The sequence below is a fragment of the Wyeomyia smithii genome, chromosome 3 (assembly GCF_029784165.1).
Source record: "Wyeomyia smithii strain HCP4-BCI-WySm-NY-G18 chromosome 3, ASM2978416v1, whole genome shotgun sequence".
In the NCBI taxonomy this organism is placed as follows: domain Eukaryota; kingdom Metazoa; phylum Arthropoda; class Insecta; order Diptera; family Culicidae; genus Wyeomyia; species Wyeomyia smithii.
This window is the reverse complement of record NC_073696.1, coordinates 136,275,621-136,300,229: the sequence shown is the minus strand read 5'-3', so window position 1 is coordinate 136,300,229 and position 24,609 is coordinate 136,275,621. Positions and strand designations below refer to the sequence as shown.

The following is a 24,609-nucleotide window of genomic DNA, read 5'->3' as shown; positions in this document are numbered from 1 at the left end:
CTTTGAATATGTGATGATGGTATGTTTATGTTGGGTGGTATTGTTTTAAACGATTAATTTTGCTTCTTTGATGAACTCTGTTATTTGTTTAAGATCACTTTCACAATTTTCTAGGAGTATGTGTTCCAGTGGTTTGCAGTATTCTAGAGTCGGGTACTGCACTCTAATATTGTTGTATTTGTGGCACGAGTATAAAGAGTGCTGAATGTCCTCTTTTTCTTGACAGTGGTCACAATTCTCATCCAATTCCCATCCCCATCGGAATCTTCTCTCTTTTGTTAGTGTGTGTCCAGACCGAATTCTATTTAAAACTATTTTTTCTTCGGTTGTAAGTATCATTTTTTTGCACCAGATGTTTGGGGTAGGTTTATTCATGATTGTTTTATGCCATATTCCTTTTTCTATAGATATTTGTTGGTATTCTCTAATCCAATTTTCCCAAATTTCTTGTTTAGCGAGATTTATTGCGTCTGTAAGTGCTAACGAGATGAAATCCGTTTGGCTTTCTGCTGAGATTTCAAATGCAGCTTTATCAGCTATTTCGTTTCCTATAATCCTTTGGTGGCTGGGAATCCATTGTATTCTTATTGTATAATCCTGTGCGTTTTTAATTTTTTTAATAATTGCCCATGCTATAAAGTTTTCTTTTAAGATTTCTTTGTTCAAGAGTGTGTAAATCGCGCTTCTAGAATCAGTGTATATAACCGATCTCACGTATTTTTTCTTTAGAATTATGTCAACAGCTTTCAAAATTGCTAGGAGCTCAGCGTTTGTAATTGAATAGTTGGAATTCAATTTGTCTTTTTTTATATAATCTTCTTTTTCGTCGAAAACTGCTATGCCTGTTCCATCTTTCGTTACTGAAGCGTCAGTGTACAGAAGTACGTGATCTTTAAACTTGTTTTTGTTTTCTAAAAAATATTTTTGCCACATTATCTAGTTTCCCTGTTGTTTGGAAAGTTCGTTACCAAGTAGAGGTTTTATGGTTCTTAGTAGGTCTAGTCCAACTAGTATTTTTTTCGTAGTTTTATTGATTGTTTTGTCTTTGGGGTGAATTTGAGCCACTATGTCATTGTGTTTGAGGACTAGTTCAGTCCAATATGAACCATTGCTTTGTTGTGACAGTATTGTGCGGTTAGTAAAGCAACTCATTTGATTTTCGTGAAAAGTGCTTTTGGTTATGTCTTTCAATGTTAGCAATTCGAATCTGTGTTTTAGGGTTAACTGCCCGGTCTCAGCGTGGATTACATGTATCGGTGTGGTTTTTAGGTATCTCATGGCTATTCTTAGATATGAGTTCTGAAGGGTTTGCAGTTTTTGTATGTTAGTCATTGCAGCTCCTCCGTGTATTTGTGCACCATACTCTAATCTGCTTCGTATTATGGAATTTCCGATTTTGATCAACGTTTCAGGACTGGCGTTATTGTTTCGTCTACCCAGAATTTTTAAAATGGGTAGTTTGTTTGCTCCTCTCTCTCGAACGTATTCTATATGTTGTCTGTGTGTAAGAAGTCTGTCTAACATAAATCCTAGGTATTTGTGTGTGTTATTGACTTGAATGTTGTCTTGACCTAATTTGATATTCACGTTAATATTTTTCCGGGAAAAAATGATTGCAGCTGTTTTGGTCGTGTTTATTTTTAGGTTAAGCTGCTCTATTCCTTCTTTTAGTTTTTTTAAGAAGTTGTTTGCTATACGTTCCATCGTGCTAGTCGTTTCCGCTTGGACTAAAACTGCGAAGTTATCTGCAAATTGTATTAGTATACACCCTTCTTCTTCGATTTGATGTAAGGCAGTCGTGTAGAGGTTGAAAAGAATGGGAGATAACGGACATCCTTGCGGCAGACCCTCACTAATTGTCTTCGAAGTTTTTCTTTCATTGGTTTGTAAAACCATTCTTCGTTTGTGTAGATATGCGTAGAGCCATGAATTTATCTTGTTGGGGATTTGTAGTTTAGCTAGTTTATCCTGGAGGATTGACAATTTCACCGAGTCAAAAGCGAGCGACATATCAAGAAAAATAGCCATGGATAGTTTTCCCGATGCTTGTGCATCTTTGACGCTGTTTATCAGGTAGTTTACACAGGTTATTGATGAGCAGTTTTTCCTAAAACCAAATGATAGTTTAGGAATGAGGTCTTTGAGATCCGAAATTTCCATCAGTCGGTCCTTCACAGTCGCATTGATTAGTTTAAGGAAAACGTTCATTAGTGCTATGGGTCTTTTTGAAGAAGGTAAGGTAGGATTTGCTTGAGGTTTCGGGATTGGTTTTACTAAGGTAGTTCTCCAACTAGTAGGTATTTCTTCACTTTCGAATACCCTGCTCAGCATCTCAGAAATTTTTAGTTGTAACTCTGGCTTTAAATGTTGTAAAATGCGATAAGAAATTTTGTCCTCACCTGGCGCAGAATGTGCTTTTTTTTCTTGAGGTTTACTAGAATCTCGTCATCAGTTAGGGGCGTTTCATATTCTTCGAGTTCTATCGGCGTGATAAGTTGGAGTTTACTAACTTCAGACATTTTGTTTTGATAGTAGTATGTCATAAATTTTTGGCCGTCTTCTAGGTTCATTTCACACTTACTTTGGGGTGGTTTGACTAGTGCTGTATCTAGCCCCTTGACTATATTCCAAAGATGTCGACTGGGAGTGCTTTCGTCTATTTTATCCGAAAGTTCTTTGCAATATGCCCTCTTAGCTTTTCTTATCAGTTTTTTTAACTGCGCTCTTCTTTTCTGTAGGTCCAGGTAATTTAATAGAGATTTGCTCCTATTGTATCTTCTCAGCGTAATTTTTTTGTTCAGGTAAGCGTCTTGAATTTCCTTCGTCCACCACTTTTTCAAGTAGTTAGCTTTTTTATTTTTAACAGTGTAACTTGCTTCTTGTAAAAACTCGTCAAACAATGTTTGCATCTCTTGTGGATTATACATGTATTGGGGTTGTATTTGGTTTATTGAGTTTATCGCCTTTTCTTCGTTTATTCGCTTAGTGTTTTTTTTTTTTGATTAGGGGAATGTCGCTGCTTATTTGTGTTACAATGGCGAGATGAATGCTTCCGAATTCCTGCTCTTTTACCTCCCAGTTTGCTTTTCTAGCCAGGCTGGCCGTCGTTAGCGTAACATCTATAGCAGAGCTACTTCTTCCTTGGTTGTGAAGCAAGTTGGACTCCCATCATTTAATAATATAAATTTGGATGCTTCGATTTGTTTCATCAATAGAAGGCCCTTTGGGCAGTTTACTGACAGCAGGTCCCAGCTCGAGTGATGCGCGTTCCAGTCTCCACCAATGAAAATTTCACCTCGAATGTTTTCCAAGGTTTCAAATAGATCTTCCACCTTAGTTTTGATGTCGGCAAATAAGGCTCTATCTGGTGGAACGTACACCGATACAAACGTAATGGGATCGAAACCTCTAACTACTTTAATGGCTACTGTCTCGATTGGCAAAAAACTACCAAGATCCATCGTCTCGAGTTCCAGGCTCTCGTGAATCAGGATACCCAAACCTCCATAGCCGGTTGATCTTCTGTTTGAGGCGAGTCTATAATGTCGCAAACTGAATGGTTCGTTCTTTTTTAACCATATCTCTTGTAATAATGCAACTTTAATGTCTTCTTCATGCATGAATTGGCTTATTTCTTCTCGCGTGGAAGACGGGCGTAGGCTTTGTATATTGTTTTGTAGTACATTTAATGTTTTACACGACACTGTTGCTGCATTTTGTGATTCTTTCATTTTCGTTTTGTTGAGTGTTATTGTTTATTATATTCTGTATTTCTTTTCCTATTTCGATTATCAAGGCATCTCTGTCTAGTTCTGATGTTGTATTTTGTACCTGGTTTGAAATTTTTTGCAACAATTCTTTCAAGGATTCCACCCATCGTGTTTTTCTCATTTCAGCAAGAAAAATTTGTCTAAGTTCGTGTACTACTCTTTCGAAATCCGTAGCTCGATAAGAGTTTTCCTTGCATTGACAGCAAACCTTGCTTCTAGGGGTTGCCTTCATTGTTTCCGCGAAAGTAATTCCAGAACAGGACGGACCCTCTGATTCGATCGATTGGATTCTTTGCCTATTGCGTTGTGATCTGAAGTTGGTTTGTTGTTGGCCCTGCGAAGATTGTGCTAACGACGGAAATGCCTCTTCCTCATTTAACCCCGCGAAACGATTTGTAAGTTTGGGAAAAGATTGTTCTGCTTGCGCGTAGGAAATATTTTTGTGTTTCATCTCTCTACCAATGTTTTGTCTCCTCTTACGTTCTGGGCAGTCTCTGTTACTGGCAGTATGTTGTTGTTTGCAATTAGAACACTTTGTTGGTTGGTCACAGTTGTCTACCGTATGTTGTCCTCCGCAATTTGGACATTTCTGTTTGGCTGTACAAAATTTGGCACTGTGTCCATACTTCCAACATTTTTCACATTGTCTAATGGGGAATATGTACAGCTCCGATTTGAAATAGCATCCGAAAATTTTAACTTTGTCAGGAACGTTGATACCTTTTAAATTTACTTTAATGTTTGCAGTATCAATAAGAATTTTGTTTTTGTCCATTCTCTTGATTCGTTCGACTGAAATAATCTCTTGTTGTACTTCGATATTTTTCTTGATTTCTTCCTCCTCTAGGCTGATTGGAACCCCTTTTACAAAACATAACACCGAGTCTTTGATTTTAGGGATGTAAATTTTGAGATTATGGCCTCCCAATTTTAAACTTTTTAAGGCCTTTCCGTTCGATGTTGTTATTTTGAACCTGAATTTCCCAATCTTCGATATTTCCGAGAAGTCCTGAAATTTGCTCGAGATTAATATTTTTCCAATTTGTGTCGGGTGTACAGGGAAGGGATGTTCTGTGTCTGCCACTTCAATGATTATTTCTTCCAGGGTGCTCGCATTTGCCACCTGAGTTTGTTTCTGTCTTAGTCCCGGTCTGGTTTTGTTTCCTGTTTGCTGCATTTTTAAATATTTTCTTCTCCTTGCTTCATTAAATTTGGTTTCTCCAAAATCAAAATCAAAATCAAAATGGCGGATTTTTTTAAAGCGGACTTTTTTCCCTAGGTAGCCAGCAAAAATGGCTGACTTCCGCTGCAAAGTAATCTGTTGTGAATTACTCGTCAGGAAGCTTTCGTATCCACGAAAATGAAATTTAACTTTAGTAAGAACAAAATAGCCTTTCCAGGCGAAAAATCTTCGATAAAAACACGTTTTTAATTCAAAACTTTCTAATCAATTCGTCGACTAAAAAAAATTACATCCGTACTCCACCACTTTTCATCGCTGAATGAACTGAGAAGGCTTATGAATTACCGACGCGCACTTTATGATGTAAACAATTTCAGCGATACTTTGACAGGCGGAAGCACAGCTCGAAAAAAAAGCTCGAAACATGTTTTCTCGCATGTTCAAGCATGTGCATGACTTTCCAAGTTGTATAAAACAGGTATATCTACAGAAGAAAAACAATTATTTCTACCAATAAACGATATTGAGGCGTAGATTAACAGTTGAAGTGAAAAGTGACTAATAACTGTGGCTGACCCATAATTGTGGATGAATGTACAATTGATTTGGAAAATATCGTCAAGGGGTACGCGAACAGAAAAAGGTTGAGGACCGCTGATCTAAAGTGTAAAACGCGCCTTTGCAAAATCCCGCCGTTTCAAAAAAGTTAGATCATCAGATGTCACATAAAGGGTGATTTTTTAAGAATTTGGTTTTTCTTTTAAAAAAAAGGCATAAAAATTACAAAACTGTATGAAATCTTTATTTGAGCCGATAAATTGGTTTATGCCATTTACTTTTTTAAGATAATTTCATTCAAATGTTGGCCACGGCTACGTTTTAAAAGGTCCATACGAAAAGTCCAATTTTGGGTCACTTTTTTGAGCATTTCGGCTGGTATCTCGCGAATAACGCGTGTAATGTTGTCTTCCAAGGCTGGAATTGTTGTTGGCTTATCCGCATAGACGAGAGACTTAACGTAGCCCCACAAAAAATAATCTAGCGGTGTTAAATCGCATGATCTAGGCGGACAATTCACCGGTCCATTTCGTGAGATGAATTGCTCACCGAACTCATTCCGCAATATGTCCATTGATTCGCGCGATGTGTGGCACGTTGCTCCGTCTTGCTGAAACCACATGTCAGCAAGACCCATCTCTTCCATTTCCGGCAAAAAAATCAGAAATCATCGCGCGATAGCGAGAGTCATTGAACGTAACGTTGCGATTTAGATCCTCTTTGAAGAAATACGGACCAATGATGCATCCAGCGTGTAAACCGCACAAACCCGTGCATTTTTCTGGGTGCATTGGCGATTCTTGTATTACCTCTGGTTGCTCTTCGATCCAAATGCGGTAATTTTGCTTATAAACATACCCATTCAACCAGAAATAAGCTTCGTCACTGAAATGGTCGTAATGCGCGAAAAACATTTCTCACAGAGGACGAATTATGGTAATAAAATTCGATTAATTGTAAGCGTTGTTCAGGCGTAAATCTGTTCATGGTGAAATGGCAAACCAAACTGAGTACATTAGACTTTGACAGCTGTCAGAATTCTCGCGTGAACTGTCAAATCTGAATACACGAAAAACCAAATAGCAAAAAAATCACCCTTTATTTTCACTGGAACGGTTGTAGGTATCGAATTTTTTAATGTCTTAAAAATGTATGAAACGTCGGGATCTGTTGTTATTCCGATAAAATAACTCCCTGGGACTTAGAAATTCTTGAGCAGTGCCAATGGAGAGTTTTCCAGCCGAAAAATTTCTCTTGTTTTTTTTTTAATTTTTTAGATAACACCAGATTTTGACGTTGCATTATTTTGTGTCTCGGAAGGAAGACAATCTAAATCTTTTCGTGTTACATGGAAGCGGATAGCAACAGGGAAGCACTCTTAGCCAAGCAACAGCATAACACGCTGTTACGTGTTGCATTTTGTGACTGCGGTTCTGTTCTGAGTTCGAAATGCTGCTGCAAAGGGGAACTTTCTTAAGACGTTTCAATAATTTGTATAAAGTGTAATGCAAATAATACTCCAATTTTAAATCCGGAAAAGAATCCAGCTGAGATTTCAAGTTATCGACCAATCAGTTTGCTTTCTTCAATAAGTAAACTGTTTGAGAGAATTATTCTCAACAGGATGATGTCACACATCGATGAAAATTCAATTTTCGCAGATGAACAGTTTGGATTTCGCCATGGGCATTCCACTACTCATCAATTGATCAGAGTTACTAATATGATACGAGCTAACAAACCTGAAGGTTACTCCACTGAAGCTGCTTTTTTAGACATAGAAAAAGAATTCAAAAAAGTATTCGTGTCATATGCAGTCGATTTCAGAAAAGTGTAGATATTTTTTCTTCCTACTTGCAAAAGTGGAAAATCTCTCTCAATGCTTCTAAAACTCAATTGATAATTTTTTCTCGTAAAACTAGGGCTTCTTTCCTCAAGCCAACGTGTTCCCGAGGCCGACCCTACGGTCGGCTAGCTCTCCCACACAGTTGTGATATCGGGTTCGATTCTCGATCGAGTCGAAGATCTTTGCAAGCTGGAAATTTTCTCGACTCAGCACTGCGGCACGGTGTATCGTTGTACTTATCCTACACATGCAAAATGTGCCAAAAAACAATTTCGATAAGGAATTCTCCCAACTAATCTAGTTGATCGAGACCGCTATTAGCCCCCAGGCTAAGCGTGCGATATTGTTGTTGTTCCTCAAGCCAAATAATAATCACGTTGTCAAGATGAATGAGGTTATTTTAAGTTGGTCAGACAAGGTTAAGTACTTGGGACTGATTTACGAAAAAAAACTTATTTTTAAAAAGCACATTGAGAGTATACAAGCAAAGTGCATCAACTACACGAAATGGTATATTCTCTCATTAACAGGAGTTCTAAACTTTGTTTAAAGAATAAACTTTTGATTTACAACTAAATTTTTAGACCAGCAATGCTTTATGCAGTACCGATCTAGTCAAGTTGTTGTTTAACAAGAAAGAAAACGCTTTAAAGGATTCAGAATAAAATTCTGAAAATGGCTTGAAAAGCGTCCTCCTTGGTTTGGTACACTCGAATTACGAAGCTATATCAAAAAAAAAATCTTAAGAATTTTCGACAAAAATCGATGCAATCCTCAATTGCTACGATAAGCTCTCTTTATAGCCAACAAGTTAGCAATTTAGTTAGTTGTAAGTTTACTTCTCTTTTTTGATAAGTAGGTTTAAATCCCTACGAATGAAAAATCTTTATTGCGATAGCAAACAAATCTTAACAATTTAAGTTACAAGTTTCCAACAGTGTTGAGAGGTCACCATTTGTGATTGGACACACATACTCATTATTTACTAATATTTATCATAAATACTTAAGCTACTAACAACTCCCACTTATAAAAAAAGTGTAATGAATTTTCCAAAACAGCATTTTTACAACGATTGACCATCGCTTTTGTAAGTAACCTTTATCATTTTCGTCTACAAGAACAATGAAAACGTTTCTTATCAGGACATATACAATTGGAATGTTTGAAGAATAATAATTTACAAAGTCCTACGGCAACCCTGCAGCCGTGTCATGGATATCATTTTTGGATTCTTTTTTTCCGAAAAAATATAGTTTTTTATTTATTGATACATCGCTGCATGACAAAATTTCACGTTCTTGAATGAGTTATTGTACTGAGTAACAACTTCCCAATATCCAAAATAGTTCTTAAACTTTTTCCCTTCTGCCGTACAAATTTGCAAATTGTTTCAGTTTGTTATGACTATAGACTAATTTTACTTTTTGTTCGAAGTAATAAGAGTGATTAATTAACTATTGAACCGTAGATTTACGTTGGGGTCTTTTTCGATCAACTTTTTTTTTGCGAATCGATATTTTTTAACCCAATTTCATTTTCTGACTAAATTTTCGTTATTTTGTTAGTTGAACGTTAAGGCATTGAAAAAAAAAAACATTTTCGGTTTTTTTTCCGTCAGATGGTAGTGATATTTGATTTTCGGATCGATTCGTCATATATTGACGCGCACTTTCAATCGCATACACAGTAGGTATTGAATTTGTATACAGTTGAATTCCTCTACAACGACATTTTTATAGCGAAAAATCTAGCTGGAGCGACATTCATAATGGTCCCTTCTGTTTTACAAACATAAATTTTTTTTGGTTTTAACAACGGTTTCTTGGAATATCGCTATTAAGGGATTCGACTGTATGTTTTGGGAACATTCGTATATTACGTAACGCGGAATTTGGCAATTTTCAATTCCTCTCGACCCCACTGTGGTTGGAATCGTGAAATTTCACGAAAAAATCTGTAAGTCGGAAACCTTTCATGCTAGAAGTTTTATGTGTTCTAGTAAATTTGTCTGCAAAGAAAGGTTTATTATGTGGTATAAATGATTTCTAGGGTGGTTCTATTATACACAAAATAGGAATTTTAACCCTTTTATCTGGTGAAATAGAGCAAAAATTTATTCTGCAAAGTTAAAGATAATTTTAATTCAATTTAATTGTACAAAATTTTGTTAAAAAACTATTGCTCTATCTTGTTTCTACACTTTTCTATAGTATTGGTTGGGTTGATCACCGTGAGTATTTATTTATCCTTTTTTATTGGCTTTTTTCGGTTAGAAAAAAAGGATAAGTACTTTTCTAGAGTGTTTTTCAAAATAAATTAAGGTGGATCTAAAAAAAAAAAAACACTTTTTTCTAGATTTTTAGATTTATTTAAACTCGAAAGCGGTCTTTGAGTGACTTTCGGGGTTTGAAAAAAATCGTATTTTGGCTATCATACATCGTTGCAAACTTTGTGCAAAAAAAAGCTATAGGTGCTTTTTAGTTCTAAAATGATAATTTTTGGAGCCTCCCTACTCCCCCATTCGCACATATTTGCAGTAACTGTATATTTAGGATTAAAGTACATATTTTCACCTTCAAAATCCATGTTGTAATGTTTGTCAAATCTTATAACCTTTAATGTTAAAATGCATTTCAAAACTATGAGTTTTCATATAAAAATTTACAAATCTCTCGTCTAAAACCATGTAGATATTTCAACTTGATTTAAATTTGAAAAATTCGTTCAAGTGACTTTTGGGGTATAAAAAATTACATATTCTGACATTAATAAACTGATTGTAAAGCTTGTTGGGAGAATATAAATGTTTTGAAAATGATTTTAATAGGGCTCTCCACATATTTAAATATTTATATTTTATTTCTTTTCTGGGAGTATCTATTCGGTCTTGGCAGATCTAGCAGCACGTGTAAGATATGAAGAAACCAAAGCACGGTAAAAACGTCGGCTATATTCGTAGTTCTTGAAAAATTTCGAGCGTGAACTTGCCGATCGTTCCGATAATACAGTCAGGTTGTTTTTCAATAACACAAAAACGGTACAAGATATCGACCTCATTCCAATCATGTTATCCGTTTTAGGATAAATATAATCATATATCAGTTTTTAAAAAAATATTATAATTTTTGGTGTAAATACTGAAAATTTATAATATTACATTTCGGCCCTTACACTGACCACTATCATATTCAGTCAATGTTCAAAGGTTTTGGGACAGTTTTCTACGTCATTTTTTCAACTCAATTTAATCTTTTTTGGAACGCATCTCCCGCGAAAAAAAACTGACTGTATTTGTTTTCAGCTTCAGAGCCATGTTCTCCCATAAACACTGTTGAAAGGGTAGACTTGCCAAGAGGGTGGAAAAGTGCACCAAAATTTTATGAAGTGTGGCTGGTAAAGAATACTACCAGTATAAGTTCAAGTAGATATTGAATGTTACGTCGCAAAGCATGTCGAAGATCGCTATATTTATCTGTGCAATCCCATAAAATGATCAATCTATTGACGTCAAGATATGTACGCCCCAAAAACCACTCGAACAAATTTCCTAATTGAAATCGAGTTGAAATATCTAGATGACGACGATTTGCAAATTTTTATGTGAAAACGTGGCCTCACGCAGTGTAACTTTTTGCTGAATACACTCAAAATAAATTTTAGTTTATCCCACGAAAACGTTTGTTTTATATACAAAACCTTTTGTTGTTTTCTGCAACGAAACCAATGCGTAATAAATATGAAGGTACTTTCGTCAGAACTGTCCAAATTGTTTCCGATTAATATTCGTGTACGTAACGTTTGGTTTTAAAAATAAACGCAAATAATTCGTACAAAGAACGCTGCATAATGTAAATAGTACGAAAAATTAGTAAGCTTACGCAATAATGTATACATTATACGAAATCAAAAATAACAGAGCTTACGCGATTCTAGTTCTATCGATTGCGAAAGAGCGACGACGAGCGCGTTCGTCTACCCAACTCAACCCCAGAGACGTACAAATGTTCACGGAAGTTATTCCATTACGAAATCTGAGTGAAAAGTATATGTATCGCGGCGGTTCTATCGATGCGAAAGCGATGTTGTTCCAGAAGCGTATAAATATTCAAGAAAGCAAACGGATCCGGACATAGTCTTTTCGGCAGCCGAGCAGGAAAGTCGTTTTTCTAGAGTGCTCTGCGGACCGAAACTAATTTCCCGCTCTCTTTTTTAGCGTTCGCGTGTGCAGTGGTGTTGTTTGGTGTGCGAATACGCGTCGTTTTTGGTGGGGGAGCCCCGACTGCCGAACAGCGCCAGTGGTAGTGGTGCTAATCGGCGCGATTGCTGCGTTCGCGTGTGAGGTGGTGAGTCGTGCTTGTTTTGGCGCGAGTGCTGAAAGGTGTCGTGCTGGTCCAGCATCAGCGTAGGTCGATTCCCGCAGCAGAGGAGTACGGAGCTGTGGTAGTGGTTAGTTGGCGCGTATGCTGTGGAACCCCGAAGGGGGGAAAGCGTACGGCGTCGCCGCTCTGCAGTTGAAGAGACAGCGCAAGCAGTGCTGCTGATTCACATACATATAAAGATAAGTGACACAACCTTTATTTTTTTTAACTTTTCATTTCCGTATATACATACAGATATATTTCGATTTCGTATTTAGATAAGTATTTCAATATATTCCATATATTAATTATTAGCGGCATATAGTTCACAACCGCTATGGCGGTAGGTGGATTGCCTATTCCACCGGACATCTCATCTTGCTCAGAAGGTGACGAGTCCGGGATGGATTTTTCTGACATCCCGAATAATGAAAATAACGCTTTTTTCGATGTCGTTAAAAAGCGTAAAAGACCCCGTAAAACTGCCCCGGTTATCCCATCCAGTAAAGATGAGTCAACTCGGGTTAAAATGTATCAGGTTAACCAACCTGGTCTACGTTGGGTCGTGTATTTCCGACCCAAAAACAAGCCTCTTAGAGTTTTACAGATATGCAAAACTCTAAAGGAAAAGTACTCGAGCTTGACCGAGGTCTACAAGGTCAAAGCGGATAGACTCAAGGCAACATTCTCGGATCCCCGACAAGCAAGTGATGTCCAAATTTCAATATGGAGTACCGCGTTTACATACCGGCACGCGTAGTTGAAATAGAGGGTGTTATAACCGAGGCTGACCTCACAGAAGAGGATGTTGTGAAAGGTATTGGATGTTTTAAAAATCCATCCCTTCCTGAAATAAAAATCCTCGAATGCAGGAGAATGTATTCGAAGGATAATACGGGCAATTATTCCCCAAATGACTCGTTTAGAGTGACTTTTGAGGGAAAAGTACTTCCGGATTTTGTCGAGCTCCACAAGCTTCGACTACCCGTGAGACTTTTCTTTCCAAAAGTCATGACGTGTACGAATTGTTTGCAGTTAGGGCACACGAAGACCTACTGCAACAAAAAACCTAAATGCTCCAAGTGTGGTGAAATCTCCGAGATTAACCACGCTTGCGGCGATCAAGAGACAAAATGCTGTCTTTGTGGTGGTGATCCACATGAAGTCGAGACGTGTCCGAAATATAAACAACGCTCAGAAGCGTTAAAAAAATCGACAAAACAACGCTGTAAGCAGTCATTTGCACAGATGCTGAAGACTGCCTTACAGCAACAGGAAAACCCATATTCCAGCTTGGAACATGACGATCCCAATGATGATGAAGAGGTATATCAACCTCTTCCGTCAAGTGGAGCCGTGCGTAAACGACCAAGCGTATCTTCCCCCAAGCTTCCTAGAAAGGAGCAGAAGAAAACACATATAGATACCCCAAGTGGTCCACCTTCTAAGCAAAATATTGCTAAGCCGTCACCTCCAGGATTCAAGCTTAATCCTGAGGGTAACAATTCCGATAAAGAGTTTCCCAAACTACCAGGAAAACAATCTGCTTCCGCCAAAAAACAGTCATCGGAATTTGAAATACCGACCATTGATGGACGTATCTCATTCAAAATGATCGTTGAATGGATATTTACCACTTTTGGTCTATCTGATTCCCTCAAGAGTATGATTTCGGCTTGGCTTCCAACAATTTGCATGTTGGGTAAGCAACTAAGCACCAAATGGCCCCTCCTCGCGTTCGTATCCTTCGATGTCTAAATCAGACAGCCGAAGTGACGAATCGACAACAAGGATCATACAATGGAACTGTAGAAGCTTGATCCCCAAATTAGATAAATTTAAACTTCTGCTTCACGATAGCAAATGCGATATTTTCGCGCTATCTGAAACATGGTTGTCAACTGATACGACACTAGCCGTTCAAGACTTCAATATCATCCGTTTAGACCGAGGAAACTCTTATGGCGGAGTGCTCCCTGGTATCAAAAAATGCTACCCATTCTTCCGAATTCCTCTCCCAGCAATTGATGCAATAGAAATTGTTGCTTGCCATATAACAATTGCTGGGGAGGGCCTCACTGTCGCATTAGTCTACATTCCGCCTAGAGCGGTTATTAACCGGTTGCAGCTGTCACAAATAACGGAACTGCTTCCGTCTCCACGCCTCATCCTGGTAGATTTCAATTCTCACGGTACGGCGTGGGGCGCACCCAGGGATGATAGCCGCGCTGTTCTTATTGAAAGCTTTCTCGATGACTTCGATATGACCTTATTGAACATACCTGGGTTAGCTACGAGAATTGCAAGGCCTCCAATACGAGAGAGCACATTAGACTTGTCGATGTGTTCCTCCTCAATGGCTTTGGACTGCAAATGGGAGATTATTCAAGATCCCCACGGTAGCGACCATTTGCCAATCAGTATTTCGATTAAGAGCAGGCTCCATTCTGCTACCACAGTCGAAGTAGAGTATGATCTTACCCGGAATATTGATTGGGAAAAATTCTCGAACACAATATCCCAGGGTCTCGAAACAACGGATGAGCTTTCTCCATCCGACGAATACAACTTCCTTGCAACATTAGTGCTAGATAGCGCGTTGCAATCTCAGAAGAGACCTGCCCTTGAGAACAAGTTGAAAATTCGTCCCAACAAGCAATGGTGGGACAAAGAATGCACTGAGATTAAAAAAGCTCTAAAAGCATCATACATAGCATTCAGGGATGGTGGTTCAATTGAGCTTTATGATCAGTTTAGGGAGCTGGAAATAAAACAGTCTAAGCTACACAAACTGAAAAAAAGATCATACTGGCAAAATTTCATAAGCTCGTTACCCAGAGATGCTTCTATGAGCTATCTCTGGAATACGGCTCGAAAAATGCGCAATAGGTCGGACAGTAATGAGGCAAATGAATACTCTGAACGTTGGATCTATGATTTCGCGAAAAAGGCATGCCCAGACGCTGTCCCATCACAGCAAAAATTTAGCGATACAACAGCTATTGAAGAACCAGAATTTACCATGTTGGAGTTTTCAATTGCCCTCGCGTCTTGCAAGAACAAGGCTCCAGGACCGGACAGGATCAAATTTAATTTGATGAAAAACCTGCCGGACTCGGCCAAGCTACGATTTCTTAAACTGTTTAATAAGCTTATCAGGAACAATATGATTCCGGAAGCTTGGAGACAGGTTAAGATTATCGCAATCAAAAAGCCAGACAAACCTGCCGCAGATCACCGCTCGTACAGGCCGATTGCGATGCTCTCATGCATACGCAAATTGCTTGAAAAAATGATCCTGCGTAGACTTGACAACTGGGCAGAAACAACTAACCAACTTTCAGAGACCCAGTTCGGCTTTCGTAGGGGCAAGGGCCCTAACGATTGCCTGGCATTGCTAGCCACTGAAGCGGAAATGGCTCTTGGCAGCAAACAACAAATGACCTCGGTTTTCCTGGATATCACAGGTGCATTTGATTTAGTTTCAATCGAAATTCTTTCCGAGAAACTGCATCAAAGAGGATTCTCCCCTGTATTGACAAACTTTTTGATCAACCTGCTGTCTGAAAAGCATTTACTTTTCAACCACGGTTCTTCAACAATAACACGAACAAGCTACATGGGTCTCCCCCAAGGCTCTTGTCTGAGTCCGCTGTTGTACAACTTCTGCATCAGTGACATCGACACATGCTTGACGGACGGCTGCACAATGCGCCAATTAGCTGACGACTGCGTTGTATCAGTCACGGCGATTCTAGCTGTAGACATGAAAAACAGCCTGCAAAATACGCTAGATAATCTGACCGGTTGGGCCAGTTGTCTTGGAATCGAGTTCTCGCTTGAAAAAACGGAGATGGTAGTTTTTTCGAAAAAGCGACCACCACCTCGCTTCGAGCTAGTTCTGTCCGGAAGACCCATCACTCAGTCACCTAGCTTCAAGTATCTAGGAGTATGGTATGACTCTAAGTGCACATGGGAAAAACATGTCAATTACCTGAAGCAAAGATGCCAACCGAGAATTAATTTTTTTCGGATGGTAACAGGAACCACATGGGGAGCTCATCCAGAGGATTTGATACGACTCTACCAAACCACGATTCTGCCCGTAATAGAATACGGCAGCATATGCTTCAGAGGTGTCGCAGCCTCACACATGCTGAAGCTAGAGAGGATACAATACCGTTGTTTGCGTATTGCTCTAGGCTGCATGCAATCGACACATACCATGTCTCTAGAGGTCATTGCGGGAGTACTACCACTCAAAGAGAGGCTATATGAGTTGGCTCTTCGTTTCCTCATCAGATCGGAGATAGCAAACCCAATGATAATCGAGAACTATACGAAATGTTTGGAAGTTGTTCAAAAACCCTGTATGTCAGTATACCAGCAGTTTTTGACTATGGAGATAAACCCTACGGATGTTGCTCCATACCGTGAGATTTCACCATCGCTCAACAATTCTTTTGTTATATTTGATTTGACGATGAAACAAGAAATCCAGGGAATCCCCGAACACATCAAACCAACAGTTGTGCCATCAATATTTTCGGCAAAATTCGGCCATCTCCCAGAACAGAACTCCTTTTTCACGGACGGATCTGTGATGGATGGACAATCCGGATATGGCATTTTTAACACAGATCATCACATATCCCGCAAACTGGCACAGCCTTGCTCCATATACGTAGCTGAATTAGCTGCCATACACAATTCGCTGCGAATTATCGAGCTCAAGACACCAGGTAATTATTTCATCTTCTCGGACAGCCTCAGTTTTATCGAAGCTCTCCGATCGATCAAACCGGTCAAGCATCCGTCCTATTTCCTTCCGGAAATTAGACGGATATTAGAAGTGCTGGTTGATCGGTCTTTCATTATCTGCTTTGTGTGGCTCCCCTCTCATTGCTCAATCCCAGGCAATGAAGAAGCTGATTTATTAGCGAAAAGGGGTGCCATAGAAGGAGATATATTTGATAGACCGATCACCTATACCGAGTATTTTCACCTGCCTCGACAACTGGCCCTGGCAAACTGGCAGGAAAAATGGGATAAAGACGATCTTGGGCGATGGATGCATTCGATTTCGCCCAAAGTGTCTACAAAAGCTTGGTTCAAAGGGTTAGATTTAACTCGAGATTTCATTCGAGTTATTTCGCGCCTAATGTCCAATCACTATGTTGCAAACGCACACCTTTATCGAATAAACTTAGTCGATAATAATCTGTGCGAATGTGGCGGGTACGAAGATATGGATCATATAGTCTTCGTATGCCCTAAGTACCACAGAGCAAGGACCAAGCTTATTGATTCTCTCCGGAAACAGAAAGTGACGTTCACAATGCAAGTACGGGATGCGCTTGCTAGCCGCAACCCCGCGCTTGTAATACCTATTTATGACTTTTTAAGAGATATCAAGTATCGAATTTGATTATCTCCTCGCTATTTCTTCTTATTTTTATAACAAAACCTCCATCAAAAAGTTTTACACTAATTCTGTTCCTTTTCTTCTTTCTTTCATTGATCTTTTTAGAGACACATGAATCATCGCTTCTTTCTGAGGGACATGATCCATCGAACATAGATATAAGTTTTGATTTCTAAGAGATAAGGAACCATCACACCTCAACGAATAGTATTAAGAATTGATATTTACCCATACAGAGAAAAATAATGTTATTGTTAGCCGTAGGTTTTAATGACATTTATTTTTAAATTGTATTTATAAAAGAGAAAAGATGAGAGAGTTTTTATGCCTGTTTGAGGAGGAGCAGTCGGGATACAGACTCTACTCAAGCTGGCTTTTCCCTACTCCAAAAGATATTCGGCCCCGTTATGCTTTGCGGTTGGGCCTAAATAAATATTAGAGTATTAAAAAAAAAACGGATCCGGACCAAGTGAAGGAGTGGTGGTGATGAGGAGCCTTAGAGAATAAACCCGTGCCTAACTATACTACGTCCTTTTTATAACCAAAAATGGCCTTCTATCTTAACAAGATTTGAACTCACATATCATATCAAAGTGGACTCTGTAACCAAGTGGGTACCAGCTCCTTTTATACGAAATCGAAAATAACAGAACGCATTCATACGAAAGTACAGTCGTTAATTGTACAAATTATGCGTAATGTTGCAATTCTATTCGATATTTTGCAATACGAATATTCTTTACAATCAACGAAAGTGCAGTACAATCTACGAATTCCATGTTTACGGAATGTGCATGAGTAGGAATAACGAAAAAATATTTTCAGTGTACCTACCCTCCTCTAAGCGCGTTATGTATTATACAAATGTTCCCTTTACACAAAAAAAATCAAATCCATTTTAACTAATGTCCAATAGTTGAGCGTTGAGAATTATATTTTACTGCTCGTGGCCCGGTTATCTGAATTTAATTATTTAATATTGTTAGCAAAAGATCTCAGAAATTTTCTTCAGACCCAAAAATAAAGTTTCTACATAGCTTATATTCATATCTGCTTTTGTTTTAAGGATTTTTGAAAACGGGAGCCAAAGGAAGTGCACAAGGGAACTTTGGATTGATGGATATAGTTGCTGCTTTACACTGGTTGAGAGAAAATTTATCATCTTTTCATGGTGATCCGAAACGAATCACATTGATGGGACATGGCACAGGAGCAGCATTAGCAAATATTCTAGTGGTTTCTCCTGTTGCTAATGGTAAGTAAATCTATGATGAAAAAACTGAAGTTGTGCATATTTAGACAGATTGAAAAAAATTCACGCTTTCCTTATTAGTTCCCGGACGAGACAATATGATTCTTTAGTCTCAGTAAAGTACCCGATGCACAGTGGGGCAAATCGGTCCGTTGGCGCGACAAAACCTCATAACTCCTTAACAGTTGTTTCCACAGTGTTGCCGAAGATTTGGCAATGTTTTTTTTTCTTCATAAATCGTTTATTTGACACGGCACAAATACAATTTAATGTTTAACGGCGCCAATTTTATCTGATGACTTAAAATCTTAAAGCAAATTTTTTATCCTCGCTGCCGACTACGAGCTGAAATTAGGTCTATCTTAAAACTAGCATGTATTTTCAATCAGTGTTTTGTAGTTAAATGGTCGTCTGATGATCGTCGAATTGTCATGGATATGCAGTAATTCTCGGGTCCTGGTGGTATTGTGCGGGGTTTAGTTGCGGGTTATGGTTCGTTGTTGTTGTTCGCTGGTGTTCCAGTGGCTATATGGTGTGTGCCGCTGGGCACGGAAGGCCTCGGGTTCTCAGGTCCTGGTGAATTCGTGTGGGGTTCAGCTGCTGATTCCAAAATCGAGGTCTACGTCGTGCTCTTGCCGTTTTGTTGAATGTGGGTGGAAAGGAATGGGACTAGACTGGGGAATGGATGGATTTCAGGAAAATGTATATAAGGGACATGTAGGGTAGGTCACGACTTGCCAAGACATCACGAACAGGAACAGCTGGCCCTCTACCCTCGGCCCGGAGGAAAGCTATTAATTTAGACCTGGCGTCACGGTGTACAGGGCATGACCAAACAACGTGCTCTATGTCGTGATAACCCTCACCACAGGCACAGATACCACTTTCCTCGAGCCCAATACGACGGAGATGCGCATTAAATCTATAGTGATTGGACATAAGCCGAGACATCACGCAAATGAAAACTCGACCTACATCCAACCCCTTGAACCACGGATTCGTCGATACCTTGGGTATAATGGAATGTAACCACCTTCCCAGTTCCCCTCTGGTCCAAGAATTTTGCCAACTGATGATCGCATTCTGACGTACAAGTGCAAAAAATTCATTATAGGCAATTGGTCTTTCATGAATGTCACCGTTTGTTGCACCCACCTTAGCCAAAGAGTCCGCTTTCTCATTGCCCGGTATCGAGCAGTGAGAAGGGACCCACGCTAAGGTAATCTGAAACGATATTTCGGATAAAGCACTCAGATGTTCCCGTATTTTCCCCTGGAAATACGGAGAGTGCTAAGCATCTTTCATCGATCGGAGAGCCTCAATGGAACTGAGACTGTCCGTAAAGATGAAATAATGGTCCGTGGGCATTTTTTCGATAATCCCTAGGGTGTACTGAATTGCCGCTAATTCTGCGACGTAAACAGAAGCAGGATTATCGAGCTTATGGAAGACGGTTAAATTGTTATTGAAGATACCGAAGCCAGTGGACCCATCGATAAGTGATCCGTCAGTGTAGAACATATTGTCACAGTTGATGTTTCGATATTTATTAAAAAAAATTTTGGGGATCTGCTGCACGCGTAAATGATCCGGGATTCCACGGGTTTCGTCTATCATGGATGTATCGAAAAACACAGTAGAATCAGAAGTATTCAATAAGTTGACACGATTTGGAATATTCAGAGAAGGATTGATATTTTGGGACATGTGATTGAAATACAATGTCATAAAACGGGTTTGAGAATTAAGTTCGATTAACCTTTCAAAATTTTCAATCACAGGACGGTTCAAGACCTCACATTTGATAAGAATACGAGAAGACAGGCTCCAGAAGCGGTTTTTCAATGGTAGAGCTCCAGCTAAGACCTCCAAACTCATCGTATGGGTCGATTGCATGCAACCTAAGGCGATACGCAAACAAACAACGATATTGTATTCGCTCCAGTTTGATCAAATGTGTGTTTGCTGCGGAGCGGAAGCAGAAACACCCGTACTCAATTACAGACAATATCGTTGTTTGGTAAAGCCTTATAAGGTCTCCTGGGTGGGCTCCCCACCATGATCCGGTTATTGTACGAAGAAAATTTACTCTTTGCTGACTTTTCTTCATCAGATACCTAACATGGCAACCCCAGGTGCCCTTAGAGTCAAACCAGACACCAAGATACTTATGCACCAAAACCTGAGAAATCGTTTTACCCATTAATTGTGTTTGAAGCTGAGCAGGTTCATGCTTCCTAGAAAAAACTACTATCTCAGTCTTCTCCGGAGTGAATTCGGTACCTAGCTGTAGAGCCCAAGTAGACAAATTGTCCAAAGTATCTTGCAATGGTCCTTGCAAATCGGCAGCTTTGGCTCCTGTAACAGAGACCACGCTGTCGTCCGCAAGTTGTCTTATCGTGCATGAATTTGCCAGACATTCGTCGATGCCATTTACATAAAAATTGTAAAGAAGGAGGCTTAAACATGAGCCCTGGGGAAGACCCATGTAGCTAATTCGAAAAGTTGCCAAATCGCCATACGTAAAATGCATGTGCTTTTCGGACAACAAATTGTGCAAAAAATTGTTTAAAACTGGAGAAAATCCTTGTCGGTGAAGTTTACTCGAAAGAATTTCAATAGAAACGGAATCAAAAGCCCCCTTAATGTCCAAGAACGCAGACGCCATTTGTTCTTTGTGAGCATACGCCAGCTGAATATCTGTTGAAAGCAACGCAAGACAATCATTCGTCCCTTTGGCACGGCGGAAGCCAAACTGAGTATCTGATAGCAGACCATTTGATTCGACCCAATGGTCTAAGCTACGGAGTATCATTTTTTCCATCAATTTCCGGATACAGGATAGCATTGCAATCGGCCTATAAGAGTTGTGATCAGAAGCTGGTTTTCCTGGTTTTTGGATGGCGATCACCTTCACTTGCCTCCAATCCTGCGGTACAATGTTTTGCTCCAGGAACTTATTGAACAAGTTCAACAAGCGCCTCTTGGCATTGCCGGGTAGATTCTTCAACAAGTTGAATTTGATTCTATCTAACCCAGGCGCGTTATTGTTACAGGGCAGGAGAGCAACTGATAATTCTGCCATCGTAAAAGGTGATTCTATGGCGTCGTGGCCCGGAGACGCATTGCGAACAATGTTTTGCTCAGGAACAAAGTCCGGACATACTTTCCTGGCAAAATCAAACATCCACCTACTTGAAGACTCCTCGCTTTCGTTGACCGTTACGCGATTCCGCATTCTTCGGGCTGTGTTCCAAAGAGTGCTCATTGATGTCTCCCTCGACGTCTCGTTTACGAACCGACGCCAATATCCGCGTTTCTTTGCTTTAGCCAAGCTTTTAAACTTGGTATCAAGCTCCGAATAACGTTTAAAGTCGTCGGCACTGTCTGTATCCCGGAAGGTTAGATACGCGTCGGATCTTTGCGTGTAGACATCGGAGAACTCTTTGTCCCACCACGGAGTGGGAGGCGGTTCTTTGATCGTTACGCCGGGATATTTCTTCGTTTGGGCTTGCAACGTGGCGTCGAGAATCAATCCCGCGAGGAGGTTGTATTCTTCAAGTGGTGGATGATGTTGAATCGACTCGACCGCTTTTGAAACCATTTCCTCGTATAACTTCCAATCGACATTCCGTGTCAGGTCATACGGAATGTCAATTGGTCGCATGCGAGTTGATCCGTTAGTAATTGATATAGGAATAGGCAAATGGTCGCTACCGTGAGGATCGAGGATTACCTTCCATGTGCAATCCAACCGTAGCGACGTCGAACATAAAGATAGATCCAAAGCGCTTGGGCACGCTGGAGGTTTCGGGACACGTGTCATTTCTCCGTTGTTCGAAATCGTCATGTCGAAGTCATCGCAAAGGTTATAGATTAAGGAGGAGCGGTTATCATTAGAAGGGGAACCCCAAGCTACGCCATGAGAGTTAAAGTCTCCCAAAATCAAACGTGGCGAAGGGAGAAGTTCTATTAAATCAAAGAGCAGCCGTTGCCCAACCTGTGCACTGGGGGAATATATATTGAGGCAATACAAAGCTCTTTACCTTGTATTGTCATTTGACATGCGACAACTTCAATGCCGAGGGGAGGTTAATACGATAGAAGGAATAGCACTTCCTAATCCCTAGAAGTACTCCTCCATATGGGGTGTCTCGATCAAGGCGAATAATATTAAAATCATGGAAGTTAAGATCGATATTCGAAGTAAGCCAAGTTTCGCAAAGAAAAAATGCATCGCATTTGTTTTTATTTATCAAAACCTTAAATGAATCAATTTTTGGTAAAATACTTCTACAATTCCACTGTAAGACAGAGATAGAATCCTTCATATACGCAGATGAATTAGGCATCGAATGATACGATCGCTGCAAGGAGGGGCCATTGAGCAGTCAACTGCTTCAAAAATGTTCTAACTGTTGGGAGGAATGCTGTGAGAAAAACTTTAATTGGATCGGGTACATTGAAAGTTTCAAAAATCAAGTTCACAATGTCAGAAAATTTCACCAGTCCAGCATTTGATTTATCAACTGGATGTGCAAAGGGAACAACTGGGGTTTTAGATGTTCCAGGAAGTGCTGGGAACTCCTTCTGGGACTTTAAATTTGCAAACCCAGGAGGGGTTTGCTTCGGTTTTTCCGCTGCACTTTTGAGTTTGTTTGTATCATTCATTTCACTTTGGGAAATTTTGGGACCTTTTCTGGGAAGTTTAGGAGAGGAAATACTGCAATTGCTTGCAGTCGAGTACCTTCACACCAGGAGTTAGCAACGAGCAACAACGTTATCGCAATTTCACCAGACGAGTTGAGATCATTCCGGAAACCACAACAATCTTTCCCAGACCACCCAAACGATATCTACAGGAAATGCAACATAAGCATAACACCATCGTCTAGCTATCAGCCATAACAATCTTTCCCAGACCACCCAAACGATATCTACAGGAAATGCAACATAAGCATAACACCATCGCCTAGCTATCAGCAAGGTATACAAACACCCCCTTTGTTCTAGACGGAGCTGACCACAACGCGAGGTTTCTTCTTAGGTTAAGAGTCAATTGTAAATCAGTTCTTACTAAGCACCAAATAAAGAAGGAGCTCAGCTCCGATAAAAAATATATTTTTTCGACTTTCCCTTAAGGGAAGTCTTAACTGGCGCCCGAATAGGGACCCTAGTGTGAAAATAAGTTCAAAAGTGTTAAAGTGTCGAAACCAAAAAGAAGTATCACAACTTTAGAGTGAAGTGAACATCTTGTACCATCAAACACCGGATAGTGAAACTGTAAGAGGATCTCACATCCGCACTTTGAGCGAAACCTATCCCAATCGCAGAACAGCCGTACGAATCGGTCCCCAAGTATCCGGAACAGCTAACCACTCGTCCCGGCAAAAAAGGAATCTACCGACCGTACCGAGAAGGAAGGAAGTCACCTATCAGTCCCGACTCGACCTGGTTTCAATTGCAACCCGGCAATTGGTCGAGCTGAGGTAATAGGACTCGATAACAATCTGAGCAGGCGCTCAAGAAGATCTCCAGATTTTCCCTGTAAGAAGGATCGAAAACGGAGTCTACGTGTCGCGCAATCCCGTGGCATACCCACAGGATGCTCAGGCTAGTACTGTAAGTAATAAACCTTTTCTTAAAAATAAAAATATCAAGCAGTAAAAATAAAGTGAAAAAGAAAAAGGGAAAGTAAATTTATATATAAGAATATTAAGCGATAGTAACCAAGTGTAAAAAAAAAGCCTTGAACAAACTGGAAGAATTGAACGAATTGTTCAAGAAATTAAATATAAAAATAAAAATGGCTCAGAATCCCATAGTAGACGATATCCTAAGCCGACTCGCAGCTCTCGAAACGGCAAATATCCCTCCAGCGTCACCTGACTACAGCGATCCACCGCTAATATTCACTCGTCCCGATGGATCCGCGGTAAACCCAGAATCTTTTGAGAAGATTCCAGATTTAGTAAAGGACTTACCATTTTTCACTGGTGAGCCAGGGGAATTAAACAATTGGCTCTGTGATGTTGACAGTTTGGTTAAGCTATACCAAACCAACACATCGCATAGTATAGAACAGCAAAATAGATTTCACATGGTCTGCAAAACAATACGCAGAAAAATCAAAGGTGAGGCAAACGATGCGCTGGTAGCCTCCAATGTTAGCATCAACTGGAATGTCATAAAAAAAACACTTCTCACATATTAT

General features: G+C 39.7%; 1 protein-coding gene across 17 annotated transcripts in view; it reads left to right on the top strand.

Moving 5' to 3' along the window:
- LOC129732246 (neuroligin-4, X-linked) overlaps positions 1 to 24,609 on the top strand; it is a 492,846-nt gene that overhangs the window by 269,311 nt on the left and 198,926 nt on the right. For 16 of the 17 annotated variants that reach the window (XM_055692929.1, XM_055692928.1, XM_055692927.1 and 13 more), the window contains one exon: positions 18,210 to 18,398. The exons of the other annotated variant lie outside the window; for it this stretch is intronic. In XM_055692929.1, coding sequence (XP_055548904.1) covers positions 18,210 to 18,398 — 189 coding nt within the window. The remainder of the gene's footprint in view (positions 1 to 18,209; positions 18,399 to 24,609) is intronic. 17 annotated transcript variants of the gene reach the window in all.